The sequence below is a fragment of the Magallana gigas genome, chromosome 2 (genome assembly GCF_963853765.1).
Source record: "Magallana gigas chromosome 2, xbMagGiga1.1, whole genome shotgun sequence".
Taxonomy (NCBI): domain Eukaryota; kingdom Metazoa; phylum Mollusca; class Bivalvia; order Ostreida; family Ostreidae; genus Magallana; species Magallana gigas.
In genome coordinates this window covers 18,212,195-18,239,538 of record NC_088854.1, presented here as the reverse complement: position 1 = coordinate 18,239,538, position 27,344 = coordinate 18,212,195, and the positions used below count along the sequence as shown (strand labels likewise).

Genomic DNA, 27,344 nt, shown 5'->3' with positions numbered 1-27,344 from the left:
TATGATATGAAAAACGACCAATGCATACGTATTTTGAGAATATTATCCGAACACTTATACTTCCGCTCGAAATTTTACAGGAACTGAACAAACCTCGGTGAAGTCTCGTGAACTTTTATTCGAGCACCTCTGGATTTATTACATACTTAGCAACGATAAAGAAAACATTCCGAACACATTCGCAGGAGTGGTATCTGTACGTCGTGAGTTCGTATCCCGTTGGGGATAGTAATTTTTTACCTTTACAAAAATTTTCAAAATGCATTTTTTGGTCAGTTATTGTAGAATTTGAAAATTCTAAACTGGTGAAAGTACTTTGATTATAAAGTACTTTTATCCACATTAATATCGACAGATTTCCCATACCACCTCAATAAATTATTTCTGAAGAAATGCAAAATACATATTTTCATGGTTTATTCTCTTAAACGACAACCTTGAAATCTGCATGTTTTAGGGATGCATTTGAAAATGAATGAGTATGCACTGAAACAAAACCTTAACCACTTTCAACCAAAGAAATCAGGAATCAATTATGTTGTAACGATATTGTAGAATTTTTTTTATATCGAATTAGTTTTACGTGGTCTTCATATTGAAAATGTGAAAAATATATTCGTGTTTTTTCAAAAAAACTCATATATTGAAAAGGTAAGTTGTACGTGAGCCCTAATGGTATCGGATGTTGTTGAATTTTTTGGCAGTTGCTGTTAATACAAAGAAATAGAATTGACAGTTTCTGACTTTGGTGTGCTATTGCTGTGTTAATAGATAATATCGTTGACACGTGCGTACCTTTTTTACTTTTCTGGTTCAACTCTGTTACAACATAGTAGTTCAAAATGTTAGTGACTGAAGATAAGGGCGCTTCAACTGTTTCCTTTTGCTTGAAAATTTCTGTTATAATTAAACTGGTTTCAATTCAAGTTAAGATGCTATGGAACAGTGTCTAAATCGCGTTTTGGACACTTTTTTTTTATATCAACAAGAGTCCAGATTACCTCATTGTTAACATAAGCACGGGAGTGAGAAATCCGAAACAGAACAACAATTGATCACTAGGTAAAAGTAGGCGTTGGGTATCACTGTCCCGAATAAGGGCAGATTGTCTGACAGAATTCTAAACAGTTCACCTTTCAATTTATATGTGAATGTGGGGTCTGGATAGGTGGTATTTCTCCAAGGACATTGGTCAGTGTGTCACGTAATTTAGTCATGACAATCACAAGTATTAATATTACAATTATTTCAATAAAAAATTAACAAAATTCATTATATGAGCATTTAATGAAAAGTAAAGAGTACAGCAAAATTAAAATGAATCCTAATTACATGAATTGTCCCTATACTGCATTCCATTTCATCATAAACAATAGAACACCTCCAATGCTGACCGTGTCATTATATACAATGTCTGTCATGCCTTCCTCAACCCAAAGCCTCTCACTAGTTCTAAATCTATAGTTTAGCACTTCCAATTTTTAGTCACATGGCTTTATTGAGGAATAATCATTGGATGAATTTTTAATCCACTAAGATTGACATGACCATGTAAAAACATATTTTCTTTCCAAAGTATAAAGGTATACATGTAAATTGTTCTCATATATTTTTCACTCATAACTTCATAAGTAAAAGAATAAGTTATATACTCTAAAATTTAAAAATCTGAGCATCCAAAAACAGTTAAGTTTAAGAGTAAAATGAAAAATATTTTCCTACTCAATAAATAAGTCACAAAATACACGTGTCATATGTACACCAAACTCTCAAAATTATCAACATTAATTATATATGTAGTGACATACATTTCCATGATTTTTTGTCAAGTTTTTCAATCAAAATGTGACTTATAAAAACTGTTTCTTTAAGTCAAAACCATGCATTCCAAAATTTTAAAATACGCCCTGTTATACAATAATACATCAGTCTCTCACAATATTTTGTGCATTAAACACATTTATGACCCCAAAATACTCTATTTGTGTCATCACGGCATAGATAAGCCATGTTCGAACCATATAATATACTGTACAGAGACAAGAAGACCAAGTGCTAGCTTCAAATAACATTACCACACTCTGGTATATACATAATAACACCAACACTTCTCATCATAGAAACTGACACCTTTCACATTACACATTGTACTAAGGCCAGAGAAATACAGGTATAAATTGCCACATTCACTTTATATCAAATTCACAATCTGTTCATTAATACTCACTCATATATCACTGATACTTTTTAAGCCTTCCTTTAAATAAGAGCATTTCAAATTCTTGTTATAATCTGCTTTTTATAAAACTACAAACAAACAAATAAAAATAACCCTGCTATAATGTACTCTCAAAAAAGTACACAGTACTTCTATAAAATGGACAAACTTGTATTTTGCAAAATGTACAATTTACTGAATTAATCATCGTCATCATCCACCCTTCAGTCACCATACTAAGGTCCCTCTCTGTTTTAGGTAATTTGGTTTATAATGGTGGGACACCCCAGGGGCTGAGTGGTGGTGTTCAGTCTATTGGTTCATCCTCTTCGTGTCTCTGTCGATACTCTTGTAGCGTCTTTTGGATCGTGTCTTTGGAGTATTTACACTTAGGCGAATTGCAGGCACACGTAAATTGCTTCCACTTAATAATCCAGAACTTTTCTCCGTAATCAAATCTGAAACACAGAAGTGATGTTGTGTCAGTAACCCTGATGTGAAATGTTTAAGTCTGTAAACTCTAGCATGCCCTATAATGCCTTGTCTACTCTCATCTAAGTCAAAACAGACAACAAAGAGAGCGACTGGAGATCTGAGAAAATGCAAGCAAGTCAATACTTTCCATACAGAAAGTTTTTTTCTCTAAATAAAGGAAAAGTCTCTATCATATTATTGTAATGCCTTGTCTGCACAGCTGTATGAAATTTAACGAGGTTCTTCATTCAGACATTGTTTATTGGGTTTTAAATGTGAAGAGACGAAAATTTAAATTTCGTTGTTGTGCAATGTCCTACAAGCTCTTGCAAATCTGTCTCTTGAGACAATCATCCCATTTTCCAAATGTTTAACTGGATTTATTTCCTGGATTCCCAAGCACAGAGGTTTTAAAGCCGCAATTTACAAGTTTTTTTATTAGACTGCTCAACATTAAATAGCAATATAATGGAATAAACTGCAAAAACAGAGAAATTCATGAATCAATTAAACATTAATTACTGCAGCTTATTAGCATGTAAAAAGCAATTACCAAATTAGATAAAATGATTTATTCACAACAATAAAATTACAGCAGCTGTGTAGGGCCTGATTTCCAGCCGCCTCGAGTGGTAGGCGATTACATGGAGACTTTTTGGACTGTTAACTGAGCCAATTACAGCTTAGGAATCAGTCTATAATTATTATGATACCATGCCAATTAGTAATCTACACTTTCAATGACTGCTGTCTGATAGATCCTGAAAAATTGGGAGAGAGAGGGAAAAAAATCAATCTGATCACCCAGCGGTTGACAAGGCAAACCAGATTTCTGTCCTTGGTGTGGATGACAAAATCTATACATCTTGCTCACCAACAAATTAATTATTTATTGACATCCTTCTTTGTGGCGGGTGTACAGGTTGATTCCTCCAGTAGATGCGATTGATTTAATGTTGCTCTTAGAGAACTTAGCAGGTCCTGCTGACTGAGATACAATTTTCAATCAACTTAATGCCCTCTTGCCAGATCAAACAAGATTAGGGTACTTTTACTGACTTATCTTTCTTGGAGATCTCTCTCCTCTCTCTCTCTCTCTCTCCTCTCTCTCTCTCTCTCTCTCTCTCTCTCTCTCTCTCTCTCTCTCTCTCTCTCTCTCTCTCTCTTGCAATGAATTCATTTAAAGTCTGCATCTTTTGTTGGACAAAATAGCCTGACCATTACCCAACGCAATTCACAAATTAATCTTCATGTCAGAAAACATGGGCAAACAGTATATTAAAACACACAGTAGTCTCGTAATAAATAATAAAGTACATGCATCACTTCTTCACAGTATTATTTTTCATTATTCTATCTCTCATGAATATTCAACACATGTAGAGAGGCGTAAAGAGATGTATAGAGCCAACGACCATGTTTCCCTTATCTGTATCAAATGATTGCAAATATGCTGGACAAGAAAAAATATTCTGTCCTCAGAACTACATGATGGCATAAAAGATGGAACATCATTTAAGTATGGCTACATAAAAGGTGTGGGAACAGGCCTGGCTAATTACATAGAAGTGTGAGCATCACTCCCACGCACACAAATAAAGGAAGAACTGTTGATAATAGAAAAGAGAACCCCCAAACAATCTAAATCACAAATACCCAGCCCTATAATTTATAGTCATGTCCCCTTGGATTGGTGTTTCCTACAGACATGTGCCATGTGACTTTCCATCACAGAGGCTCCGACTTTGCATCTCAAGCTTACCTTGAAGCTTACAGTGCCAATCAAGACCCAACACAGGGATGTGGGAGCCTGTTACCATGGAAATATTCTATGCATAATAGACATTAAAATGTCAAACAGGGACCTGGTAAGGGGAAATTGGATCTGACAAGTTTAATAATTTGTAGTTTGTTAGCTACAGATATTGGTTTCTCTCTCACAGCCTTACACTACATAAGGTACAGGTTTATATTCAGCCAGGGTATTAATGAACAAAAATACTTGACAGTTTGTGCTGCCCTCACTAACCCCGGAGACCAAGAATGAGCAAATGAAAAATGAAAACGGCTTCTTGAAAATTGATTTCTTAAATGGCTGTTCTGACATTTGCTCTGGCTAAATCATCTTGGAAGTCAATTAGTAACAACAAACTCTAATCCCACAAACCTTTCCACAACTATGGCAAGCTTTGCTGAGAGTGAAAACATTGCCAACTTGGGAATTGCAGCACTTTTTGTCTCAACAATTAATGTAATTGAACTATTTTTAGCTCAATTAGACTGATCTATCCAGCTTTTATCTATTTTTACTGCGCATTTGAACTGTCAGGTTAGAATTTAAGTTCAGCCTGTTGCCTCAAGGAATTGTTACTTAAATCATTTTAAGGAATGAAATATTGGTACTCAATGAATCCAAAAGTAAAGCTCTGAAATATAAGACATCTTCTAATAAATTGCCTTGGAGATATTTACACAATAACTAATAAAAAACCAGAGGTAAGCTACATGTAATGATCAATACCATTCTTCCTAATGATCAAGTGATGGAATTTTTTTCCATTGTCATCTACACAATGTCAGTTAAATGTTATGGAGAGCAAAGACTGTCCAAATTTAGTTCTATATGTTTTATACCCTTTATAATACAAAATTTAAAAGGGATAGAGGGTGATGAAATTTAAACAACAATATTTGCATATCCATTGTTCTTCCCCTCTGTAAGTCCATACAGAGGAACTGCAATTATTTTTCTATAATCGCAATTGCTCTGTCTGCATACTATGACGTCATAAAGGTGTGACGTCGTATACTTTTCCATGACGTTATAGATTTAAACCACTATACGATACACCATGTGTTTTTCTCCAACTCCATAAAATTGATGTATTTATAATTAAAACATGTCTTATAATAACATTTTAAAGGAATTACTGTTATAAAATATCATTGATTCTGTTAACAAATCTATGTGAATTAAAATGATACATATCAGTCTGAATGTTTATTTTTGATGCAATAGCTAAATGTCAAGGTCTAGGCTAAAACATGGTATTTGCGAGTGGTAAAATGCAAATATAAGTAATAAACAACGATTATTCCGTAAACCTGGCATTATGAATAGCAACTGCTCTGCTGGCATATTTTCCATGATGCGCTAGCGCGCATCATGAAATATTCCAACATAGCAATTGCTAATCATAATGCCATGTTCACTAAATAATGTTGTTTATTTCTTAAATAAATTTTCAATGATTTTCAATCATTTACTTATACAGTAAATATTCAAATTATCTGTAGACCTGCTGTTTATTGATCTGTCTTGTTAGCTATAAAGACAATGCCAGTGAGTATCTCACTTATAATTTATATTTTGTATTTCTACTGGCTGCAACTCTTAATTGCAGAAAGTAAATCCAAACTGGAAATAATAATATTCAAAATACGGATTTCGTTTGTCAATTACTCATTATTAAATATGCAAACCCTGATTGTGCCCAACAATAAGTCATTAGAATTTATTAAACTGTATAGTACAAAATCGGTTTGAAGTGTTATCACAGAAAAAGACACTGGAAAATGTAAATATTGTTAAATAAACATTGTAAAGAAAAGTTTGTATGTTGTATATCTTTTTTTCAGGTCGCACAAATGATTGGTCTATTTTTAATAGGGTCTATGTAAAGCAATAACGTTTTACTGCATTATGGGACAAAGTAACTAAGTTTAATGAAATCATAATTACTGATGATCTTCCTGCACTCGAAAAACCCATGATGTCCGACAAGGAAGACCATGGGACAAGTCAACAGGTGGCTGGTTACGTAATGGCAAATAGCCAAATACACTGGTGAGAACTTGTACTGTTTGATGCAAGGAATGGTGGCTTGGGTGGATAAATAATCTAATGCATGGAAATTAAATTTAAATAAACATATTTCTGACAAATATGGTTTTGTCTACACTCATACAACTTGCATAACACGCCATAACGGCAGTCATACTTCTGCGGTATCCAGAAACACGCTCTGAAAAAATGGGGTAAAATTTTGTTTCTATGTATAATACATACCCCCACCTTTGATAAAATTTTGGAGGGAAAAAAATGTGATTATACACAAGACTTTACAGTAATGGAAATTTTTTGTAATCCATGTTTTAATCACATAAATTTAATCTCCAGGGATTATTAGTCATACACTTCTTTCAATCTGATATATCCTTATACACATTAACAACAAGACTGTATATAAAACCTTAAGGGGAGGCTCAGTAAATAAATTGTCAGACAGTACAAATAGCACCAGTGAACCCGACAACCACTCACTCCCCCCACACACGAACAGAACTTACCCTAATTCTTCGTCGGCTTTGATCTCGCGGGAGGAGAAGAAACAGATGCGGGGGAAGCGGAGATCTTGGTGGTCCACGAACACCTTGACAGGAATGATGTTGGGCTCACAAAGGTGGTTGATAAAACGACTAATGTTTCCATAACGCCTCGCATCGATGCAGTACGTATCACCATCCTACGAAAAAAGGAAAAGCTATTAATGTCATCTTAAATGAGTTTAATGATTAATGTCTCCAATGCAACATGTCTTAAAACATGTAGTTTTCTGAAAAACAATCAATTTTTATGTTCATATTGACTGAATGCAGGAAATATAAAGTCTAAGTATTTCAGTAGGCTTTGAAGATCATACTTGAAATTGTACATATCTCTTAAAATAACTCTTATTAGAATTGGTATGTATTATTCAATATAATATCTGCTTTCATAAGACAAAATGAAACAAGCTGTATTCATTTTTTTTATCATGCAATTGTCAACTGCTCTGGCCATTTCCTCAAGTGTTGTATCAATAATTTAGTTCAGCATGTTTATCTTTTCAAATCAAGTAACAAAGGAGACCTACTCGGTTATCTAGATCAAACAGGTATGAGTCATCTTCTCGTCCATCGGCCTCCGAGTCAGATATAAGCTCACCAATATACCTGCAAACAGACAAATTACTCTCATTCAATATCATTTTTCAATTATTTTTGAGTATTAGTTTTCATTCTTATCCATAAAAAATAATTTCCTTAATAAAAAATCTAGCATTATTATTCCCAGACAAGTACACAATTCCTATGCTACCCAAAAATTTTAAATGAATGACAACCAAAGGAGACTGTAATTTTAGATTGACACTTTTGTCTAACATATGTCAGTGGTCCTATGAGGTCCAATTTACTGTTCACTCAGCCTCAAACAAGAGAGATAACTCTCAATTGTAATAAGGACTCCTAATTTCCTAATTATCTAAAGTTCAAGAGAGAGAGGAGAGAGAGAGAATATAATAAGAAAGAGAGAGCATTTCATAATCACTTCAACTTAACAGCTTTCTTTAGTGAAATAATGTAATATGTTGCCATGCTATGTTTAGGAGAACTTACTCGCAGATGAAGATGCCTTTAGGGATGTCCAGCAGGGTTTTGACCCCCCAGCCTCGCCCTTCTGTTTTCACCAACTGTAGACGACACCTGAAAGTAACAACTCAATCATGATATCAAGTCTACTGGCTGCAATGAAAAAAAAAATTAAAAACCCATTTTCTTTCAATTCTGTTAAGTTGGATTCTTTCAACATTTTATAATGTGGACCAAGTTTCCAGTATTTTGAAATTGGCCTTCTGAACAACTTAAATGTATTCTTTCTTTTAATGTTGATTTATTTTAAATCCAAGATTGACAAAAAATGCAACTAGACAATATTGAGATGGTGACCATCTCAAAGGGCCCTGCTTAAATAGTAGACAATAGGATAAAAGGAATTTCAGAAAATTTTGCTTTGACCTTGACCTATAACATTGAAACTTTCCAGCTGGCATAGAACTTCTAATTCAATCTTATTACCCCTTACATTAAAGCATTCTCGTTCAATCTGAACATATTAATCAAATGGGAAATAATTTATGGTCTATAACTGACTATAAAGAGATGCGCTTTGACCTTCACATTGACTTTGTTCAAGGTCACTGCATTCCATTAACCAAAAAGCTCTGTTTAAGTAAAGTATCAGCCAAAAAGGGCTAAGCGGAGAGTATATATATGCTCTTTAAAACAGGATTTTTCTTTGATCTGATATGACCTTTACACTTGATCTACAAACATCATTCAAAGTCACTGCATACCCTTTGATCAAAGGCATCATGTGGGTGATGTATGAATCAGATTAGAGCAAAGGAAAAGAAGATATGATCTGAACAAGGATTTTTCGAATAGTTCTGCTATGACCTTCACATTTGACCTTAAAAATTGGTTCCAAGTCACTACACACCCATTATTCATAAGCTCTGTTGAATTAAAGTATAAGCCAAATAGGGCCAAGTATAAAGCATATATGCTCTGAAAAATAGATTTTTGCATGGTCAGATATGACCTTGACTTACAAACTTTATTAAAGGTCACTGCACACCCTATGGCCATAGACACTATGTGAATGAAGTATGAGCCAGATTGGACCATGAGGAGAGAAGATATGCAGCGAACAAGGATTTTATTTATAATTCTGCTATGACTTTAACCTTGAACCGGGAAACATTGTTCAAGGTCACTGCACTCCCTTTACCCAAAGGCTCTCTATGGGTGAAGTATGAGCCAGACTGGGCCAAGGGGAGACAAGATATACTCCAGACAAGCATTCCCCAACGGACTGAAAGACAGACGGACAGACTATAGGGTGCCTGCAGAGCAAGGCCCTTAATGTTTTGTATTGGTAATTAAAACTACTTTCATGGTGTAGAGAACTTTTCCATAACTCCGGGCTATCAAGTTTTCCAGAATTTCTACTTAGTTTCTCAAGTCTATTTAGGCAAATTTGATCCCACCCATAGCCGTTTCACTACAGAAGGGGTGGATTTGCCAACACAGTTAAACTGGAATTGGCTATTTGTAAAGGAACCAGTAATCTTAACAGTAAAACCATTGGTCCGGTTGTATGGAACTTTTCCACAACTCAGAGATATCAATTACTCTAGAATTTCTACTTAGTTCCTCATATTTTCTTAGGGCAAATTTGATCCAATCTATGGACAATTCAACACAGAAGGGGTGGATTTGCCAAGGGTTATCTTCAACAACTATACAAAAAAAAATCTGTATCATAAACTAGATTTATGATGTAGAGAACTTTTCCACAACTCTGGATGATTAAAACCTCCAAAATTTCTACTTAATTTCTCGAGTCCATTTGGGCAAATTTGATCCCATCCATAGCGGTTTCACTACAGAAGGGGTGGATTTGCCAACAAAGATTTTATTAATGACAATTCTATTAAATTAAAAAAATTGTTATAAATAAAAAAAATGTAGTATCGTGATGTAGAGAACCCTTCCACAACTCTGGAATATTTATATCCCAGAATTTCTACTTGGTTCCCAATCTTTCATTTTTGCAAATTTGATCCCATCTCTAGCCATATCACTACAGATGGGGTGGATTTGCCAACATATTTGCCATATGATTCAAATTGGGAAAGTGGAGAAAGATACGACCTTGATGTAAACACACAAGACCTTGCCTCTGACACATTACACTAAAGCGAGATTGACTTTTGACCTCATTCAATGGCCCCTTGAATCAATAAACAGCAAAGTTTAAAATGTACCACATATTTAAATCCAGTAAAGAAAATGGATAAAAACACAAAACATGTGTATATTTCTAATCTTACATATCTGAGGAAGAAAAATACCAAGGACACAAATTTTGGCTAGAATTGTTGATGCACATTTGATTTAATAATGACTATTTCTAATGTTCAGTGTTAGGAACAATTCCACAACTCTGGCTTATAGAAACTCCAGAATTTCTACTTAGTTCAATATTTATTGTAGGCAAATGTGATCCCAACTTCAGAAGAAATTCAAAAGTAGGGGTGGATTTGCCTTCTGCAATCAAGAATTTGAAAAGATCAGTATTTTCCCCCTTAAATATGAGGCAATTTTCTAATCTCCCTAGTGATGGAAAAACTGCCAATGTGAGCAGATACTAAAGGAAGATAGAATTTGCACATTAAATTTGTTTGATGGAATTTATTTAACGTCACACATGAGTTTGATTATAAAAGGTAAAACAAGTCCATGTCGGGTAAAGAACAACCATTTATAGTAGAGGGGCCATTTATACTTTCTTTTTAGAAAATACCAATACATGTACCATGTGAGAAAACTAGAGTAAATTTTTCTCCTTCATTATCCAAGTAGAATCGGATAAATTACAGTAACCTGCTGAAGGAGAAAATTGTTCTGTACATAAATATGCCCCTGTATTTAAAACACTTAAAATGTGAGGCATTTTAAAAAAAGATCATTCATAAGCAAGATATCAAAGAAAACCTATATCTAATAAACTAATATTCTAAACATATCCTAGGTGTCAGGAACAATTCCACAACTCTGATCCACAGAGAAAATCAGAATTTCTACTAAATTCCTGCATTCCTTTTGGCAAATTTGATCCCTTTTAGAATAATAAAAATTCAAAAGGGGTGGATTTGCCTATTACTTTAACAAAAACGAGAAGGAATACCTGAAACTTTGAGATCTTACAACAAGAGGGAGGATCTTACGTGATTCCATTCTGTACCACTCTGTTGTTACAGGTGCTCCAGCAGCGACAGCCTTTATTACACTCAAAGATCAATGGCGGCTCCGTCATATTGAAATCAGGCAGCAGGTGGTAATTCTGTACAAATATGAATTTTCTAAAAAATTATCTTAATATCATTGATCACATCAAATAAAAAAATCCACAGGAAAATGGAATATGTCTGAAGCAAGCATCCCTCTCTTTGGTACAGAAAGAGGATTATAGAGGCTCGGTTTGCACCAGATTTTTCTTGTTCTGTTTCATAACAATTATTGCGTACCTTGTCATACCAGCATTTAACACTGTTTCTGCCACACACACAATACATAGAGGAACAGTCATCACTGCACCTACAGCTCTGCACAAAAGGAAAAGAGAAACAAATCAGACAGCAGGAGTCCATTTTAGAATTACAAACCTATTAAGTCAATATGGCTTAAAGATGAAAAAATGGACAAAACACTTGCACAACTCTGGTTCATAAAGAAATCAGAATTTCGACTCGGTTTCATCATTTCTCTAAGCAAATTTGCTCCCAGCATACAATATAAAGTATTGTATAATAGGTGGATTTGCTATGTCAGATGTTTGGCCAGATTCTAGCATAACTGCTGGAGAACATTTGACAAAATTAGAAGCATAATCATAAAGGCTTTAGACAGAAGCTGTACCTGTAGACTGCTGATGGTTTGGTTTATGTTAAGGTTGGTGGTCTCAACATTCTCTGTTATATATTGAAAGTCAGTGGGCACTGGATCATCATCCACACCATTTATAACCGCCATAGGAATGTTCTCACGGCCTCTAGACACATCTCTGTTAAACCAAAACGTACACAACTCAACAAAAGCGGAACTTCTTCGCATCATACCAACAAAGAAAGATATTGCACATCTCTGTTATATCAAAACAAACATAACCAATCGCTAGCTGAACTTTTTCACACCACACCAACGAACAAAAATATTACAAAACTGTCCCATTGCATTGATCTAGGAATGAATAACAACTCGCCTGTCTATAAGCCTCTCTGTGCGACCTAGTCGTGCGGCTGCAAACCCCTTCAGCTGTTTGTTGACCTTCAGAGCCAGAGCAGACTGACTGTTTTCATCAATGCAACACTATAATATCAAAGTTGCAGGAAATCATACAGAAAAAATTAAGCATTTATATAAATCCTTTCAGTATGTACATGATACAACTCTCAGTACCTCTATCGGAGTGTCATTTTCTTTATTTTTGGCATCCACATCAGCTCCACGAGCTAAGAACAGCCTAAAAATTGACAACATTTTTTGTGAGGAAACTATTGAAATTGATAAAAGAGATGCAACACAAACATTAAAACTGTTTAATGAAAGAAAAAGTGAGCAAGCTCACATACCCCATGCTCTACCATTACTCGACAATGCTACACATAATGAATGGCAGGGTATGCATTTAATACACAAAATAATTTGATAAAAAGCACATATCACAAATATTCATCAGATAAAAAGTAGTTTAAGAGAAGTTGCACTTATAAACTGTAAATTACTATATTCAATAAAAGGACCTAATTTTAAGTTCAAAAGGGCCGTAATTGCCAGAAAAATAATGGTATGATAATATCATGGCACTTACACCACACATTCATAATGATCCTGTCTAGCTGCAATATGCCTGCAAAATAAAAGCAAACATAAGTATCAGTACCAATATATTACTAGTGTGAGTGAGAAATTTTCTTGTTTTAGATTGTTCACGAAATTCTTAATTTTTTCAATTGTTTGAGAAATATTCAGGTGTTGGATTCTATAGGAAATATCCACACTTTGGACTGTGTAGGTTTTGTTAAGGTATTGGATTGTGTGGGAAATGTTTGGAATTTTGGATTGTTTACTTACAGAGGTCGGTCTCCGTGTTCATTGGGAGTTTCCAAATCACAGCCAGCGTTCAGGAACATCTCCGCAATGTCCACACTTCCAGAGTAGGCCGCCCAGTGAAGACTGGTGTTCTCCTCCTAATACAGAGAAAACATTCTTGTTTTAACTTAATCAATTTGATATCTGATATTAAACATGCAGTGTCTCACAACTTCCAATTTTAACTTTGAAAATGTATCTGTTCAAAGATCAAGAGTGTTTCCTTTCATTTTTTTTTGACAGAATTGATAACATTTAATATTAACAACTAATATACTACCTTATCTTTCATGTTGGGATCAGCGCCGTGTTTGATCAAGAACTTGACAGCTGGAACAATTCTGTGTTCTGATGCCCAGATAATGGGGGTCCATCCACCATCATCCTATAGAATCATCAAACAAAACCTCAACACTATACCATATCTCAATATCTGATATAAAGCTTTGTTTTATACTTGTCCTCTATGTCTTTTCAATGCTCTTGTTACCAATTATAGCACTGACCTGCATATTAACATCAGCGTCATCCGATTCTAGCAAGGTCATCAGAACATCCACATAACCTGCTTTAGCTGCATAGTGTAACACTGTCATACCATCTTCAGCCTGAGAAAAAAACAATCAAAAACTGGCGCTTAATATATTGCCATTGTTGATAATGCAATCATTCCATTTCTTACTAAATAAACATTTTTCAATGACATACTGCGTCTATTACAGACATTCAAAACTGTAAGCATGAGTAATTTGTTGAATATCAATTTTAAGATTTGCATGTTTGATTTTCATCTATATTGCATGCAATTAGAAGGTTCAATTTCCTTACCCTTTGCTTGATATTGGCTTTACATTTCATCAGATATTTAACAATGGATAAGTGATTATTTTCTGCAGCATACATCAATGGAGTTTTCAATTCTTTGTCTATTGCATGAATGTATGATCCCATCTACAAAATGGTTCAAAGACAATATTAAGTTCACATCATATTTCTATCGATGATGAGAAAGAAAGAAAGAGTAATTAAGGGAGACAACTGCACCTGAACTAGGACATGGACAATAGGTAGACTTCCTGATATACAGGCCGCATGTAGTGGTGTTTGGTTGTCAAAGTCCTCAATTTTCTCATTGATGTCAAATCCTTCAGCTACATCGACAATAAAAATTATATTTCTTTAAACCAAAGCCTTGTAATTGTTTGGTTCTTAAGACACATTGTAAAGCCGAGAGGGACTTACCTATCATAGCCATAAATTTGTCTAGGTCCCCTTCATAAGCAGGATGATAGAGAAATTTGGGAAGCTTTTTTAGCCTTGGTCTGGAAGAGTAAACACATGTAAAAAACAGAATTGCATCAAATTAAAATTTAAAAATCTATTTAACATTTTTGAACAACCATTAGGTACCTTTCTTCAGAGAATGACAAGAGGACGTTCTCTAGAGCTGTCTTGTCAGGACCCATAGGGAGACCGCCTGAAACATATTACAACTGTTTATCAATATCTCCATATTTATTGACAGAATATTGAATATACAAGGTTTAATACATTATATGCTTTAACGCATAGTCCTCAGTTCTACCATTTGTACATGAAAATGCTAGCCAGTTCTCCAAACTACATTGAGATTTGAGAAAAAAAGAAGATGGCCAGAATTGAAAGATAACCCTACTAAACACATGAAAATAAATATGGAACAAGACACTAAAGATACTGGTACAGTGACTTTATGCTGGTCTCCATTACCAGTAGATATGGTCTTGTCCTGTGCCTTGTGTGTGGCAGTAACTTCTTCCTCTGAAGGGTCTTTGTCCCCTTTCGTAAAGTTTTTATAAGTATTGGAATGAAATCCCATCTTGGCTCGGGAGACTCTGAAAAAGTTCACGATTCAAAACATCTTAACAAACTATCTGTTTTCAAAGCTCATTTAAATATACATATAACACACTATCTTGCTTTCAGATACTAAGGCTAAGATACATTCTAGCGGTCACTTACTGAGGCTTATTGTACTTGTCCTCAAAGTTGGTCATATTACGAGGTTCGTCCAGCTGCAGTGTGACCTCAAACTGCTCTGACTCCTCACCACAGTGAGGACAGAAGTAGCGGCCATTTCTCAGGACCTGGCACTGCTTGTGGAAGTGATGGACCGGACATTTGACCCCACTGCTGCCCTCAGGGACCTTCCTACACTGAGCAAATGCACCCTGCAATAACAAGATTTTAATGAACTCTCAATAAAAATCACTACCTCAACTAATCAAAGGCCGAAATGGTCACAAAGGCGTTGAGCTGACCTTTGCTGGAATAGACACTATATGAATTTCTTAACAAATTGTTGTATATCATATAATATCAGAATAAACAAGAGGCCCATGGGCCACGTTGCTCACACGAGCAAGGACAGCCATGATAAAACCAGTTTTATGGAGTCATATTCAAAATATCTGAACTATGTAGTAAAACAGATCCTGCATAAAAAGATTTTCAAAATTTTCTTCAGATTGTCTTATGCTAAACATTGAGCCCCTTTTGTAACTGGATGATTTCAGTCATAACACATACTGAGCATTGCAGTTCTCAAGAAGAACAACTATTAATATAAATATAAACCTACATCAACCTTTGAACCTCTTGTGCTACCCCAAATTTTTTTTTGTTGGAAAATTTGATATGAAATTTTGCAAAAAATTTATGAAACCCTCCAATAAAATCATGAATGTTTACTATAATACTGTTTGAATTTCTGTGTAAAAATCGTATGGATTTTAATCAATATACTGTAGTAATTTATCATTTAAACAAATTAAATGTGAATAAATTTATTTCTTCTTAAATTTCTTACTTAGATCGCTGACTGAATCATCTTTCGATCATTATTACATGCTGTCATGCATTTTGATCGTGTGCTTACGATAAACAAGAAATCTATTTCGCATGGTAAAGGTAAAATGAGAACCGTATAAAGGGTAATTACAGGGGAAAAATATCGTTGGGTAGAAATAAAAACAAAACAATTTGTTTTTATAATAGAATACAAGTACAAGTTTTTTTCTGTATATTCAAAATAAAACTCTTGATGAAATCTTAGCCAGGTGTCTCTGAAATCAGTCTGGGTAGCGCCTACTTTGTTTATACACAGTTGAACTCTCAGCACGTGCTACTCATGCCCGCAGGCTTTGATAAGGTCAGAGGTTGACTCGTGTGTATATACACAGTAAAAAGTCACACAAAGACACAGGGTGGCATGTGCTACCGTAGTCATGACTCCAGGCTAGGTTACTATCCCCTGGTTAACACCAGTTTGTACACATGGCAGGGAAGTAATAAAAAACGATCTTAAATTAACCAGGCCGTACTGAATTATTTGGTTTGAAAATTTTGATGCAATTTCAGACATTTTCTTACGATGTTTTTAAGAAATGTGTTTTATTTCCCTTTTGTTTAAATCTGTGAAACAAGATTAAAGGCTACTATATGATAACATTATTGGTTTAAACCATTTATTCATTAAAACTAGCGGTAATTTTTTGACCAATTCTTCGAAGTCGACCTATTTATACTTTTTTTTATTTTTTGCTTAAAAACGGCCTCTATATATCTATCATCTATGTAAGAATTCAACCTTCCCTAATTGTTGCTCCACCTTACCCATGAGGATCATAATTTAAACAAATTTGAATCCACACTACCTAAGGATGCTTCAACAGAAGCAACAGCTTGTCTGGCTATATGGTTTTTGACAAGAAGATATTCAAAGACTTTTGTCAATATATTCATATGTACAAATTTGCCCCCCCCCCCTTGTGACCCCACTTCTGGGTGATTTCAACATATCATTGATTAAGCAAACTTATGCTTTTGCAATGTGTTGTCATCAATAACCAGGGAGATACAGTTGTTTTTTGTGCACAATTCAATTTAATGGATAAAAAAAATAAAAACATTTTGATATTTTTAAGACTTTTAAGGAACTTTTTTAAGCGAATTTAGATTGCGGTCCAGAAGAACAATCTGGACTTTTGCCAGACTGGATGATCGCTAGAAGACTGTCCAGCATAGCTCGACATCTTAAAAATTAGTACTGTGGTACTATGCAAACTTGATTCCCATATTCTGAAATACCTAGAGACCAGTTAGACAAAGATAAGTGTCAACAATCTTAACTTCAGGAATGCTTTCTGGTAAGTCCAAAAGAGACAGGCATAGAAAAACCCAACACTTACCTGTGTACAGAAATGTCCACATCCTGGACAACACTGATGAAGCTTTAGTCTCTTCCTGTGCGCCTCACAAATGGCCATAAATGGAATTTTAACACCTGGTCGAACCAACTGAGAGTTGGTTACCTTATTGCAACAGCCCATGACCTATGGCAAAATAAACACAAACTTCCTAGACTTTCAGAATTATACTTTTGAATAATCTTGGATACCAACGAGATTTTTTACAGGTGTTCTTGTATTAAAGAGAACTTTTCTTTTAATTCAACAAATGTACTAAGTTGTAAGACAAAATGTTCTGAAATTTAATTTTCAAGTTGCACTTTAATTGTCATACAGAGGAAAAGTTTTCAAAATGTTATCAGAATACAATCGGTTCTAACCTTGCCATCCACAGAATCCAGTGCCTGACAATATGTAACACTAGATCCCAACTTCTTGAAACAAGCACCATTAATTTTACAACAACACAAGGGAATCACATCTTTGTCTGGAGGAATAGGACCTGGAGGAGCCTGCAAAGACAAAACATAATTTTAGATGAACGCCAAATTCTTGTAACAATAACATATAACTGTCATACAAGACTGATGTATACAAAATGCAAGACTTTATATCCCATTTGCTTAAGTTTAACAGTCAGAAAGTATATGTCATGTACTTCAAGCTGTAATTTAACCATTATGAGATTCCAGATAAGAAGATGATTTCCCCCCTTAAAATGCCATACAAAATTTGAAGAGCCAAATACAAAAGTACTGTACAATGACATGCCAACACACAACATCAATTTCTAACATGTATTATTTTATGCTACAAATGTATTTCATAATTCTACAACAAATTGGTTTAAAGAAAAAAGATTTTATCCATGTCTGTTGATCCATATGTTAAATAGAATTCTATAAGAATAACAACATTTATATAAGATTGAGTGGAATATATCAAACTTGAAAAGATAACATGAGGTCTAAAAAATCAGCAGTTTGACCTTTCAACCTTAATCATCAACTCCCAATGTCATGACCAATCTGATTGTATGTTTGAGAATTAAGCAGGTTCAAATGATCAAACAAAATTCAGAACATGAAATTTTTGAACAGATGATCAAACTTTATCTATGAGAAGGGATGTATTAATATATCCATAAACAATTCAGAAGTTATTCTTTAAACAAATATCCACTTGTTATCAGTGTGTCAGACTGATATCTCTACAGTCTACATGTACCTGTATTTATGAAAGGTCAGCATTATTTAACATAATGTCTTATATAGATCACTTCTGGCATCAACTTTTGATACATACTGTATTCATTCATGCATACATGTGTCTAAATCACAGCCATGCTATACAAGATTATAAAGAAAAGAAATAAATCAGTGGACTCCGAATGAAAATAAAAGAAGAAAAAAAAATTATATTGCAGAGCATCATAAACAAAAGTGTAAATAAGAAGGAAGCATCAATAATTCTAATCATCATATATAATGGGTCTACTGGAACAGCAACAAAAAGAAGCATGTGATGTAAATAAACTAAAATGGGAAAAAGGCAGCCATTGGATGAACCAAAGAGAACCACTACACTCTAGTCACAATACTGAGAGAAAGACTGGCTACAGCTGTCTCTGCAGCTCTGTCACTTACATGGACATATCTAATCCCAATAAATGTTGCACTACCATGATTACGTGGCTATAGGAAAATAAATCTTAAAACTTCAGTCATGAACAAGGAACAACTTGTGCAATGCCAAAAATAGATTTCTAAATCATAAAACAGAATCGATTTAATCATGTTAATAGAAAGTGGTTTCATAATTTGGTTATTTTTGGCAAACTTTTCATACTTTGTTCACTTAATTCTTATATTTCAAAAGATCAAAATGCATTTGATAAATGGAAATATTAGTCAGAATATTCATTATATTGCAAGATTTGCTGTTCTACAAGCATATTTTGTAAAAGCACACATTGGATATTGATATCCTTAATCATATAACTGGAATTTGACTTCAATAAATCTAAGCCCTTCAAAATCATTCAAACATTCAGATAACCTAACTCTTTCACAACCCCTAAAAGAATTTTATGCTATATTCTTAAAAAAAAAAAAATCTGAAAAACAAATGGGCTACATACCGAGGAGACAGACATGGAATCTTCGCTCCCATCCTCCGGAGTTTTGGGGGGTGTAACTGGGTAACTCAGACTACTGGGCGAGGGAGAGACAGACCGGTCATCATCCATGGACTCCAAGTCTTTTTTGTTCACCGCATCAAGTTTGTTAGAAAGATTGTTTATCACAGACGGTTTTTCACCAAACGACTGATTACTATACATAAAGTTAGGCCTAGCTGCTGATGAAGAATAGGTGGCAGACTTGTTAAGTGGAACGACCGAGGGGGAACTCAGAAGTTGAGGCCGCACAGGCGTTCCTAATGCCAGGGTGGAGCGGGGTACAAAACTACTGGCGACATTTTGCATTAAGATATACCTTGGAGGGGAACCTCCTAGCTTATTTGGTGGATTTGACTTTGGATCAGGTACAGACAGAATGATCTTCTGTCCAGGTGACCCCTGGCCTGGAATGGTTGAGGTCATTACCCCGAGTGAGGTAGATATGGGAACCGCATTCACCACCTGGCCGCTGGTGTTAACTGGCACCAGCAGCAATGGAGCGTGACCGGTGGTCACAAAGTTGGCCTTGGTGAAGGGCAGTCTCATGCTGGTGGAGCCAGGAGACACTGAGGTTGGAGCATTGATATTTGGAACGATGTTGGTGAAGTTTTGTGGTAGTAAGGTGGAGGATACGACCGTGGTAGCTGCTTTGGGGGACGACGAAGTGATGGCGTTGGATGTGGCGATAAAATGTAATGCGGATGTATTAAAAACAGGGGCAATGAGGCTTCCTGCTTTTTGGGGGGTTAGTAAGGACTGGTAACCTACAGGGGCTGCCATGGATGGACTGGCTGTTACTATGGTAATAGTCTCCTCTTTCCTTTTCTTTCGATTACCTGAAATTAAACTTAATTTGTTGACTTGTTTTCTTTCAATATCTGGGTTTTTTTTTAAATAAGATATTGCATCAGATATATCCTACCTGCATAAGTGTCTGATTCTTTTTTGTCTTTAACTCCTTCATCGTCATCCTCATTATTCAAGTCATCTGTAATATAAAATTATCCTCATCTTTATAAAATATTGCATCATACATAGGCAAGCATGCTTAATGGTGACAAAAGACAATGAATGGGCCTATTTCAAAGCCAAACTTTACCTTCCTTCTTCCTCTTCCTTAAACCTAATCTTCTATCTTTAGACCCACCAAGAGAAATGTCTTTATTCTGGTAACCATAAATAACAATGAATGAGCATTTAAAAAATGAACAAGTCATGACAACTATAAATACCAATTTGTAAACTAAAATTGATCAAAGAACTTCTGTTACTGATATTTTCTTTCAGGTGTAAAGAGTTAAAATTTACCTGAGTTTCAATCTGACTAGATTTTTGATCACATCGATTCAGAAAAGAATCTAATGAAGTCTGAGCCTTTGACTTGTCTGAATTTGGTGTCAATTTTTGCCTCGTACTACCAAGAGTATTTTTGCCCTTTGGGGTCACCCTGGGGGATTTCATCATGTCCCATGCTGATCTTCGTGGACCATTTTCAGGACTGGACACTTGTCTACTTGACATCTTCTTGGACATTTGAACATGGCTGGTCTTTTCTTCACTTTTCACATGTACCTTTGAATCATCTTCTTCTTTTTCATCTTTTAAACTGTTGGTGTCTCCATCCTTCTTTTTAGGACCAAATTTCTTTTTAATTTCACTTGGAAGTTTATAAGCACCCATTTTTCTTCGTTTCTTTGATCGTTTCTTAACTTTCCCAAAGGCATCTTTTTCAAGTAATGATGAGTCCGAGAGAGTGTCATCAGTTTTCTCAGAAACTTCACCTTTTACCTTTGGTTGAGAATTAATAGGTAATGATGCTCGTGATTTTTTCATTTTCTGCTCAACTCCTCCATTTTCCACATTGTCCTTGGCAATTGGTAATACAGTATGGGTTTTCTCATGTTTAATGTCATGCTTTACAGAGGAAATTTTACTAATTTTCTCCAAAAACTTACTATCTACAGTAATAGCATTATTGAATTGGGGTAAATTTAATTTAACATTTTCTCCAGAAGAACTAGACGATTTTATCGCCAGGGCTGATGGGAGAATATTTTTGGCAGGTGGGCCTGATTTTCTAGCTTTAGGAGTTGTTTTATTTTTGAATACAGAGGAAGAACTCTTGTTACTAGTCCCACTGTCAGTAGAATCCATAGACCTTTCTTCTGAGCTGCGCATGACTTTCTCTTGTGCCAAAACAGGCAGAGATTGCTCTGTTTTGACATCCTCTGTTTTGACATCCTCTGTTTTGACATCCACTATTTTGATATCCTCTGTCTTGTCTTGGGAGGATATGGGGGTACCACTTCTCGATACTCCAGGGGTCAGGGAACTAACATCACTTAATGGCGTACTGTCTCTTGAAGGATTTTCTTCTTTTGCATCTTTATTGTCTTTCCCATCCTTTTCATCTTTTGACTCTACATTGCCTGTGTCAACACCGGAATCTGGAGTGACCTCAGCTATGGGACTATTGAGTTCCATTTTATCATCACTGTTTACATTAGCTTCACTGTCATTTTTCACTTCTGGAGTGTCAGTGTGAAAACCATTTGAAACAGGATTTTCTGAAAGCCCATTCACCAGACTTTCCGTTTTGGATTTTAAATCATCAATGTCTGTTTTGCAGCCACCTATTCCATTTGAACAAGGCGGTTCAGGGTCTTCTGCAGAGATGCCATTTGCTACAACCCCTTCAGGAACAGTGGCGGCCATTTTGATTCACACTCCACTCACCATCACCACTTCTGAAAAACAAGTTACTCAATCAATCAATATTCTTTCCCTACTATGTATCCATGTCAATTAGATAAACTGAAAACATTATGACTGTCTCTGAATTATCCTTTAATATTGAACAGCAACTTGGTAGTCAATGTAATAAGATACAGGTGCTTGGTTACTGAAATAAACCAAATGGAATGCTTGCAAGACTACATAAAGGATTCACTTAAGTAATCCATAAAATATTTAACAAATCTCTCAACAAAACTTAAGAGCTAAAACAAAAAGAAATTTATACTATTTTCTCTTTGCTACAACAGCTTTTGCTACATCCTGTATCTGTATCCTTATCTGAGTGCCTATACAAATACTAGACCTACTCTGAGGTGAGACACATAAAAAAGAACACCCTTCATACAATGTAATGACACAAGTGAGCAAGGTATTTGCAGTCACTATCATCCTTCTCCACTTACATTTAAAACTCACAGACCAATAACTTTAAACTGGGGGTTAAAAAACTGGATAAAATTGCTGCCCAAGTACCCTATCTCAACTTTCTATTTTAGTACTGACTGTGAAGTTGGTATACACAGAATCACACTCATGACCTACATTTACATAAGGCATATAAACAAGTAACCATGCTCCACTGATTGCAAGGGGCCTAAGAATTCCATAATGAACCTTATCCTCTAATAATGTCTATCCAAATTATAATGCACACTCCGGGCTATGCATGTATGTATTTAAAGTAATGAATATTAACACTAGCTGATAAGCTCATTTCAATAGTGAAAGAATGATGTAAAACCTACCAAAGCAAATCATGGAGATCATTAGCAATTGTCAATATAATTAAATAGGTCAATTAAGAACTTTTTTAGTAGTCTCAATGGAGAAGAGATTAATTCTACTTAACAAAACTTTGCTTTATAAGATGCAGTGATGAATGAAAACAAGCTAACATTTCTTTGAGTACATTGTGTATACATGTATTACAAAAGTCAACTGTCTTTAGGCATCAAATTGCTTCAGGAACTTCAATGTGATCACCAAACTGTGACATGTAAAATTATATCATGCCAATATATCTCCAAACACTTCACCATTTGCAAAGCGTTCATCGCAACATACACATTAAATTAATTAACATCAATGTGTTACAATTTTTACATTCATAAATATGTAGCTATATTCTACAGACGTACACCCCAATCCCCCCCCCCCCCCCAAAATCACTCTACATTCCAACTCATGATGACATCATATTTTGCTTTTTTTCATCCAGTGATTGTATTACATCTAACAAAGAACATAAAATTTTGGAAGAAAACAAACTTAAAATTACATAATCTTGAGAGGTAAAAACATAAACCTGGTAAATGTGAAAGCCAATGATATGTATCTGAATGAGTCTTGTGGACCAGTGAAATTATCATGTGTTAAATTTTCATACCAATAAACTTTGTAACAAAGGTCATGACTACAAAATTGTTCTATACAAACTGAAAATTTGTAAACACTATGGCATTGTGTTGACTTTATAGGGTGCAATTATTGTGGATACTATAGTGATAAAAAAATAATACCATACAGGTTGTTGTTTGACACTAGTTCCAGTAAGAAAACAAAACATTTATACAAGTCCCTATTCTTTTCAACATTCCATACATTTATAACCAATAACAAATGAATGCAAAATATCTAAAAATTGAATTCAAATTTTTGCTTTGGATCAACAACATAACAAATGTTCATTTTACTACTTGCATCTGCATTGCCCACTTCACTTGCACAATAACTGTCACATACAGTTTTTAGAAGGTTTGCACACACCCTTTCTTTTCCCCAAAATCTTATTAATTATGGAGTTTTTTTTTCAGGACTGGGTAAATCAACATCAGCAAATCAATAAGAAATTTTTCTTCAACACACAAGTATGACCACTGAAAAAGTCAAATTACTCATAAACACAAGATTTTCAAATAACGTATTTATTTACTATGTGTGGTGGTTTCATTTCTGAAAAAAAAAAGACAAATAATGGGGAAGAATTGTTGCGAGCTGGTGATTGGGACACAGTGTGGATAGCAAACAGCTAGAAATTAAGGAGAGCTGGGTTAGATTCTCTTCTGGTCAGTCAAAGGCAATCAACAGAAAAATAGAGCATCTGACTCCATATTCATGAAAACCATATTCAAATCCCAGCCTTCTCCATTGTATTTTCTTCTATCTATTAACATTACAACAAACTAATTGTAAATTTTCTTTGCCTTATAAATATTGTTGCAAGTAATAATTATTCTATTTTCAAATTTAATAAACCAAAACACTATAAAACGTTTTCCCCATTTTAAAAAATATTTCATTATAAAGGTTTGATGGCGGCGGGGTGCGAGAGATTCTACACTTACAGATAACATCTCTGACATTCAATTCCAGTTCTGTAGCAAATAGTTTATGTATATAAATACCAATACTAAGCTTCATCCTAAATCTGTAGTGTGTAACTGTGAAGGAATTGCATATATTCATTAAACTAAAGCAAAATAGACAATATAGGAATGATAACCATATACATGCAGTCAGATAATATATCATAGGTTGAATTCCATTGAATTCTCTCTATGTATAATTTTTTTGGTTCCTCACCATCTCCCTTTCTTTACTTTGAGACACTTTAATTTTGTTCTTCTAGATATGATAATGAAAAAATCCAAAGCTTTTAAAGAAATATATTAATTAAATATTAAATATTTTGGACACAATTTTTGTTTTCATGATACCATAAATCTGACCTTTTATTAAACATGAATTTCACTTTGCCCATTCTGTATGAACTGACCTTTGGGATAGTCGACTATAGTCTCCTACCATTTAATATTTAAAAATTCTTGCTTATCCCTACAATAGATCAAGTATACATGTACTTTTAATTCATGACTAGCAAGGATTAATAAGACTTTTTGAGCAAGATTACTCAAATATCATTACAAATATACTTATTTGAATTTTTAATACCAATCAGTAGTTCACTGCTTTTGGTTGAATTGGTCCATCACAATTATCTAATGATTTAGATAATGTTAAAATTTTAGGAGTGTATTCAATAGTATGATCATATATTCATGTTCAAAACTTTGAAAATACTTTACATTATTTCAATATATATGTAAAGATATAACTATCCTGAAAATAAGATAAACTTAATTGCTTAACCAACTTATCCTGTCACCAAACTATTTTTTTTTTTTTTTTTTTTTTACACATAAATCCACATACACACATATTTCATACATTTCAAGATTCTACAAATTGTAATATCTTATTAATGTAAAGGAAATAGATTATCCGTGTAGTGTGAAAGCATGTGTTTTAAAAACACAAACTATTATATTTACTTCTGTCTCAGACAATTGCTTTTAATTAATAACTCCGCCTAAATTTTGTCACATTGCATCTTTTTTTGGATTACCAGCAACAATGAAGACAAAAGATGAAGACAATTGAAAAGGAAGTCTATTAAATCACAAAAAATACCAAAGAGCATGAAAGAAAACCAATGAGTCAATAACCAGATTTGGAAATGTAAAGAAATATGTATGTTTGCTGTTCATTTTTGCCCTAATGTGCAGTAGTGTCAAATATTATATTGCATTCGATAAATCAAGATGTAGATAAATTACTGAGGCAGCTATAGTATGGGAAGCCTTTATTTTAGACAATTACACTCAGTTTCACTTACGTAACACTCAACTTTACCTTAAATTATCTAACTTTTAACCATTACAACATAGACATACACACACCTGGAATATGCTGATATCAAATTTTCGTTTTAACATTGAAATACTTTTTATAATCTGTTGGTGTGGTATTAAGAATTTCTTGTGACAATGTCCTCTTCCCTCAGAGTTAATGCTTAGACAATGAAATAATCAAAAGATCAATTTACAAGTAAACTGCCGAAAGCCTAAACAACAACTATAAAGCTTTTGAAGAGAGCACTTAGAAAATATGCATTTGTTCCATATAATTTTTTTTTAATCAGACCAGCATAACTTTTCCTTCGGTTCATGAGAATTTGGGTCATCTCAATTAAAAAATGATTTTATAAATATATTCATATGTATGGCAGTTATCCGTTCTTTCAAAATGTATAAAACTAAAAAATTATTAAGTCAAATTTTCTTATCCATCAATATATAATTAGTTTTAATCATTACAATCTTGTTACTTTTCTTTCTTTCCTGTAACAAAAAACACTGATCCATATCAAAATAAAAAGATATACAAATACAAACAAAACAAAGAAATCTCTGGTCAAATAAGTTTTCATATGACGTGTGTATTGAGTGCAATGTTCGATGTGCTAAGGGCTTCGTCTACAAACAATTCCGTGGTGTGACAATCAATACTGAAAACGTGCGATAATTTTCGAACAACACTGTACCAATTGTTAGAAGCATGAATTCTGCAACAACGTGCAAGAAAAAACAAAAACAAATTAGTAAATTATAGATGAAATTACTTCTAAATAGCCGATATACATGCTCGTTGTTTGTTAAATTTGCTAACTGTCTACACGTGCATATTTCTTCGACAAAACGTGTTCAGCCATCGAAGTTTCACTTCCTTTGCGGACAAAACAACGATGAAAACCTTCGATAAAACTCAAGCATACAGCTTAAAAATCCACCTGAGACAAAAAATAGACATTGTATCATCCTTATTAAATATCAGAGATCAACACTGTTTGTTGATATTTCTACTGCAATCGCTATGATAAACAAAAACAATGAAAAGCCCATTGCTATGTCCTACCCTCTAGTCTTTTCTTGACGCCGCCATGAAGTTGTGGTATTGTCTACGCATGCGTCATTCCCCTAATCTTTAGGACACCGATTTCCCGCGTTTTATTACCAAATGGTCCATAGTGGCAAAGCAAAACCGACTGTGGTGAACATGAAGTATGAAT

The 27,344-nt window shown here is 34.4% G+C and overlaps 1 protein-coding gene across 2 annotated transcripts; it reads right to left on the bottom strand.

Annotated features, from left to right (window-relative positions):
• Positions 1–1,268: 1,268 nt before the first annotated feature.
• LOC105346274 (uncharacterized) lies at positions 1,269–27,344 on the bottom strand. 2 transcript variants are annotated; one of them, XM_034446687.2, is made up of 27 exons: positions 27,191–27,344; positions 20,948–22,386; positions 20,739–20,805; positions 20,562–20,627; positions 19,601–20,475; positions 19,107–19,154; positions 17,841–17,972; positions 17,461–17,604; positions 15,233–15,441; positions 14,981–15,105; positions 14,642–14,708; positions 14,474–14,553; positions 14,276–14,382; positions 14,060–14,182; positions 13,738–13,839; positions 13,512–13,616; positions 13,214–13,329; positions 12,951–12,989; positions 12,539–12,602; positions 12,342–12,448; positions 11,999–12,143; positions 11,608–11,685; positions 11,308–11,423; positions 8,132–8,218; positions 7,609–7,687; positions 7,043–7,218; positions 1,269–2,676 (listed from the first exon to the last, which is right to left on the bottom strand). In XM_034446687.2, the coding sequence occupies exons 2-27, from the start codon at positions 22,352–22,354 to the stop codon at positions 2,526–2,528; spliced, it is 4,815 nt and encodes a 1,604-aa protein (XP_034302578.2). In that variant the 5' UTR covers positions 22,355–22,386; positions 27,191–27,344; the 3' UTR covers positions 1,269–2,525. The 2 variants fall into 2 exon arrangements, with proteins under 2 accessions (XP_034302578.2, XP_065931416.1); XM_066075344.1 differs by lacking the exon at positions 19,107–19,154.

What these genes read in the sequence shown, in the direction of transcription:
- LOC105346274 (XM_034446687.2), bottom strand. Translation starts at nt 22,354, where the DNA reads ATGGCCGCCACTGTTCCTGAAGGGGTTGTAGCAAATGGCATCTCTGCA. An exon ending in CTAGTCAGATTGAAACTCAG is followed by an intron (nt 20,806 to 20,947) that starts GTAAATTTTAAC and finishes TATGGTTACCAG; the next exon opens with AATAAAGACATTTCTCTTGG. An exon ending in TGTTTGATCTAGATAACCGA is followed by an intron (nt 7,219 to 7,608) that starts GTAGGTCTCCTT and finishes CTTTTTTCGTAG; the next exon opens with GATGGTGATACGTACTGCAT.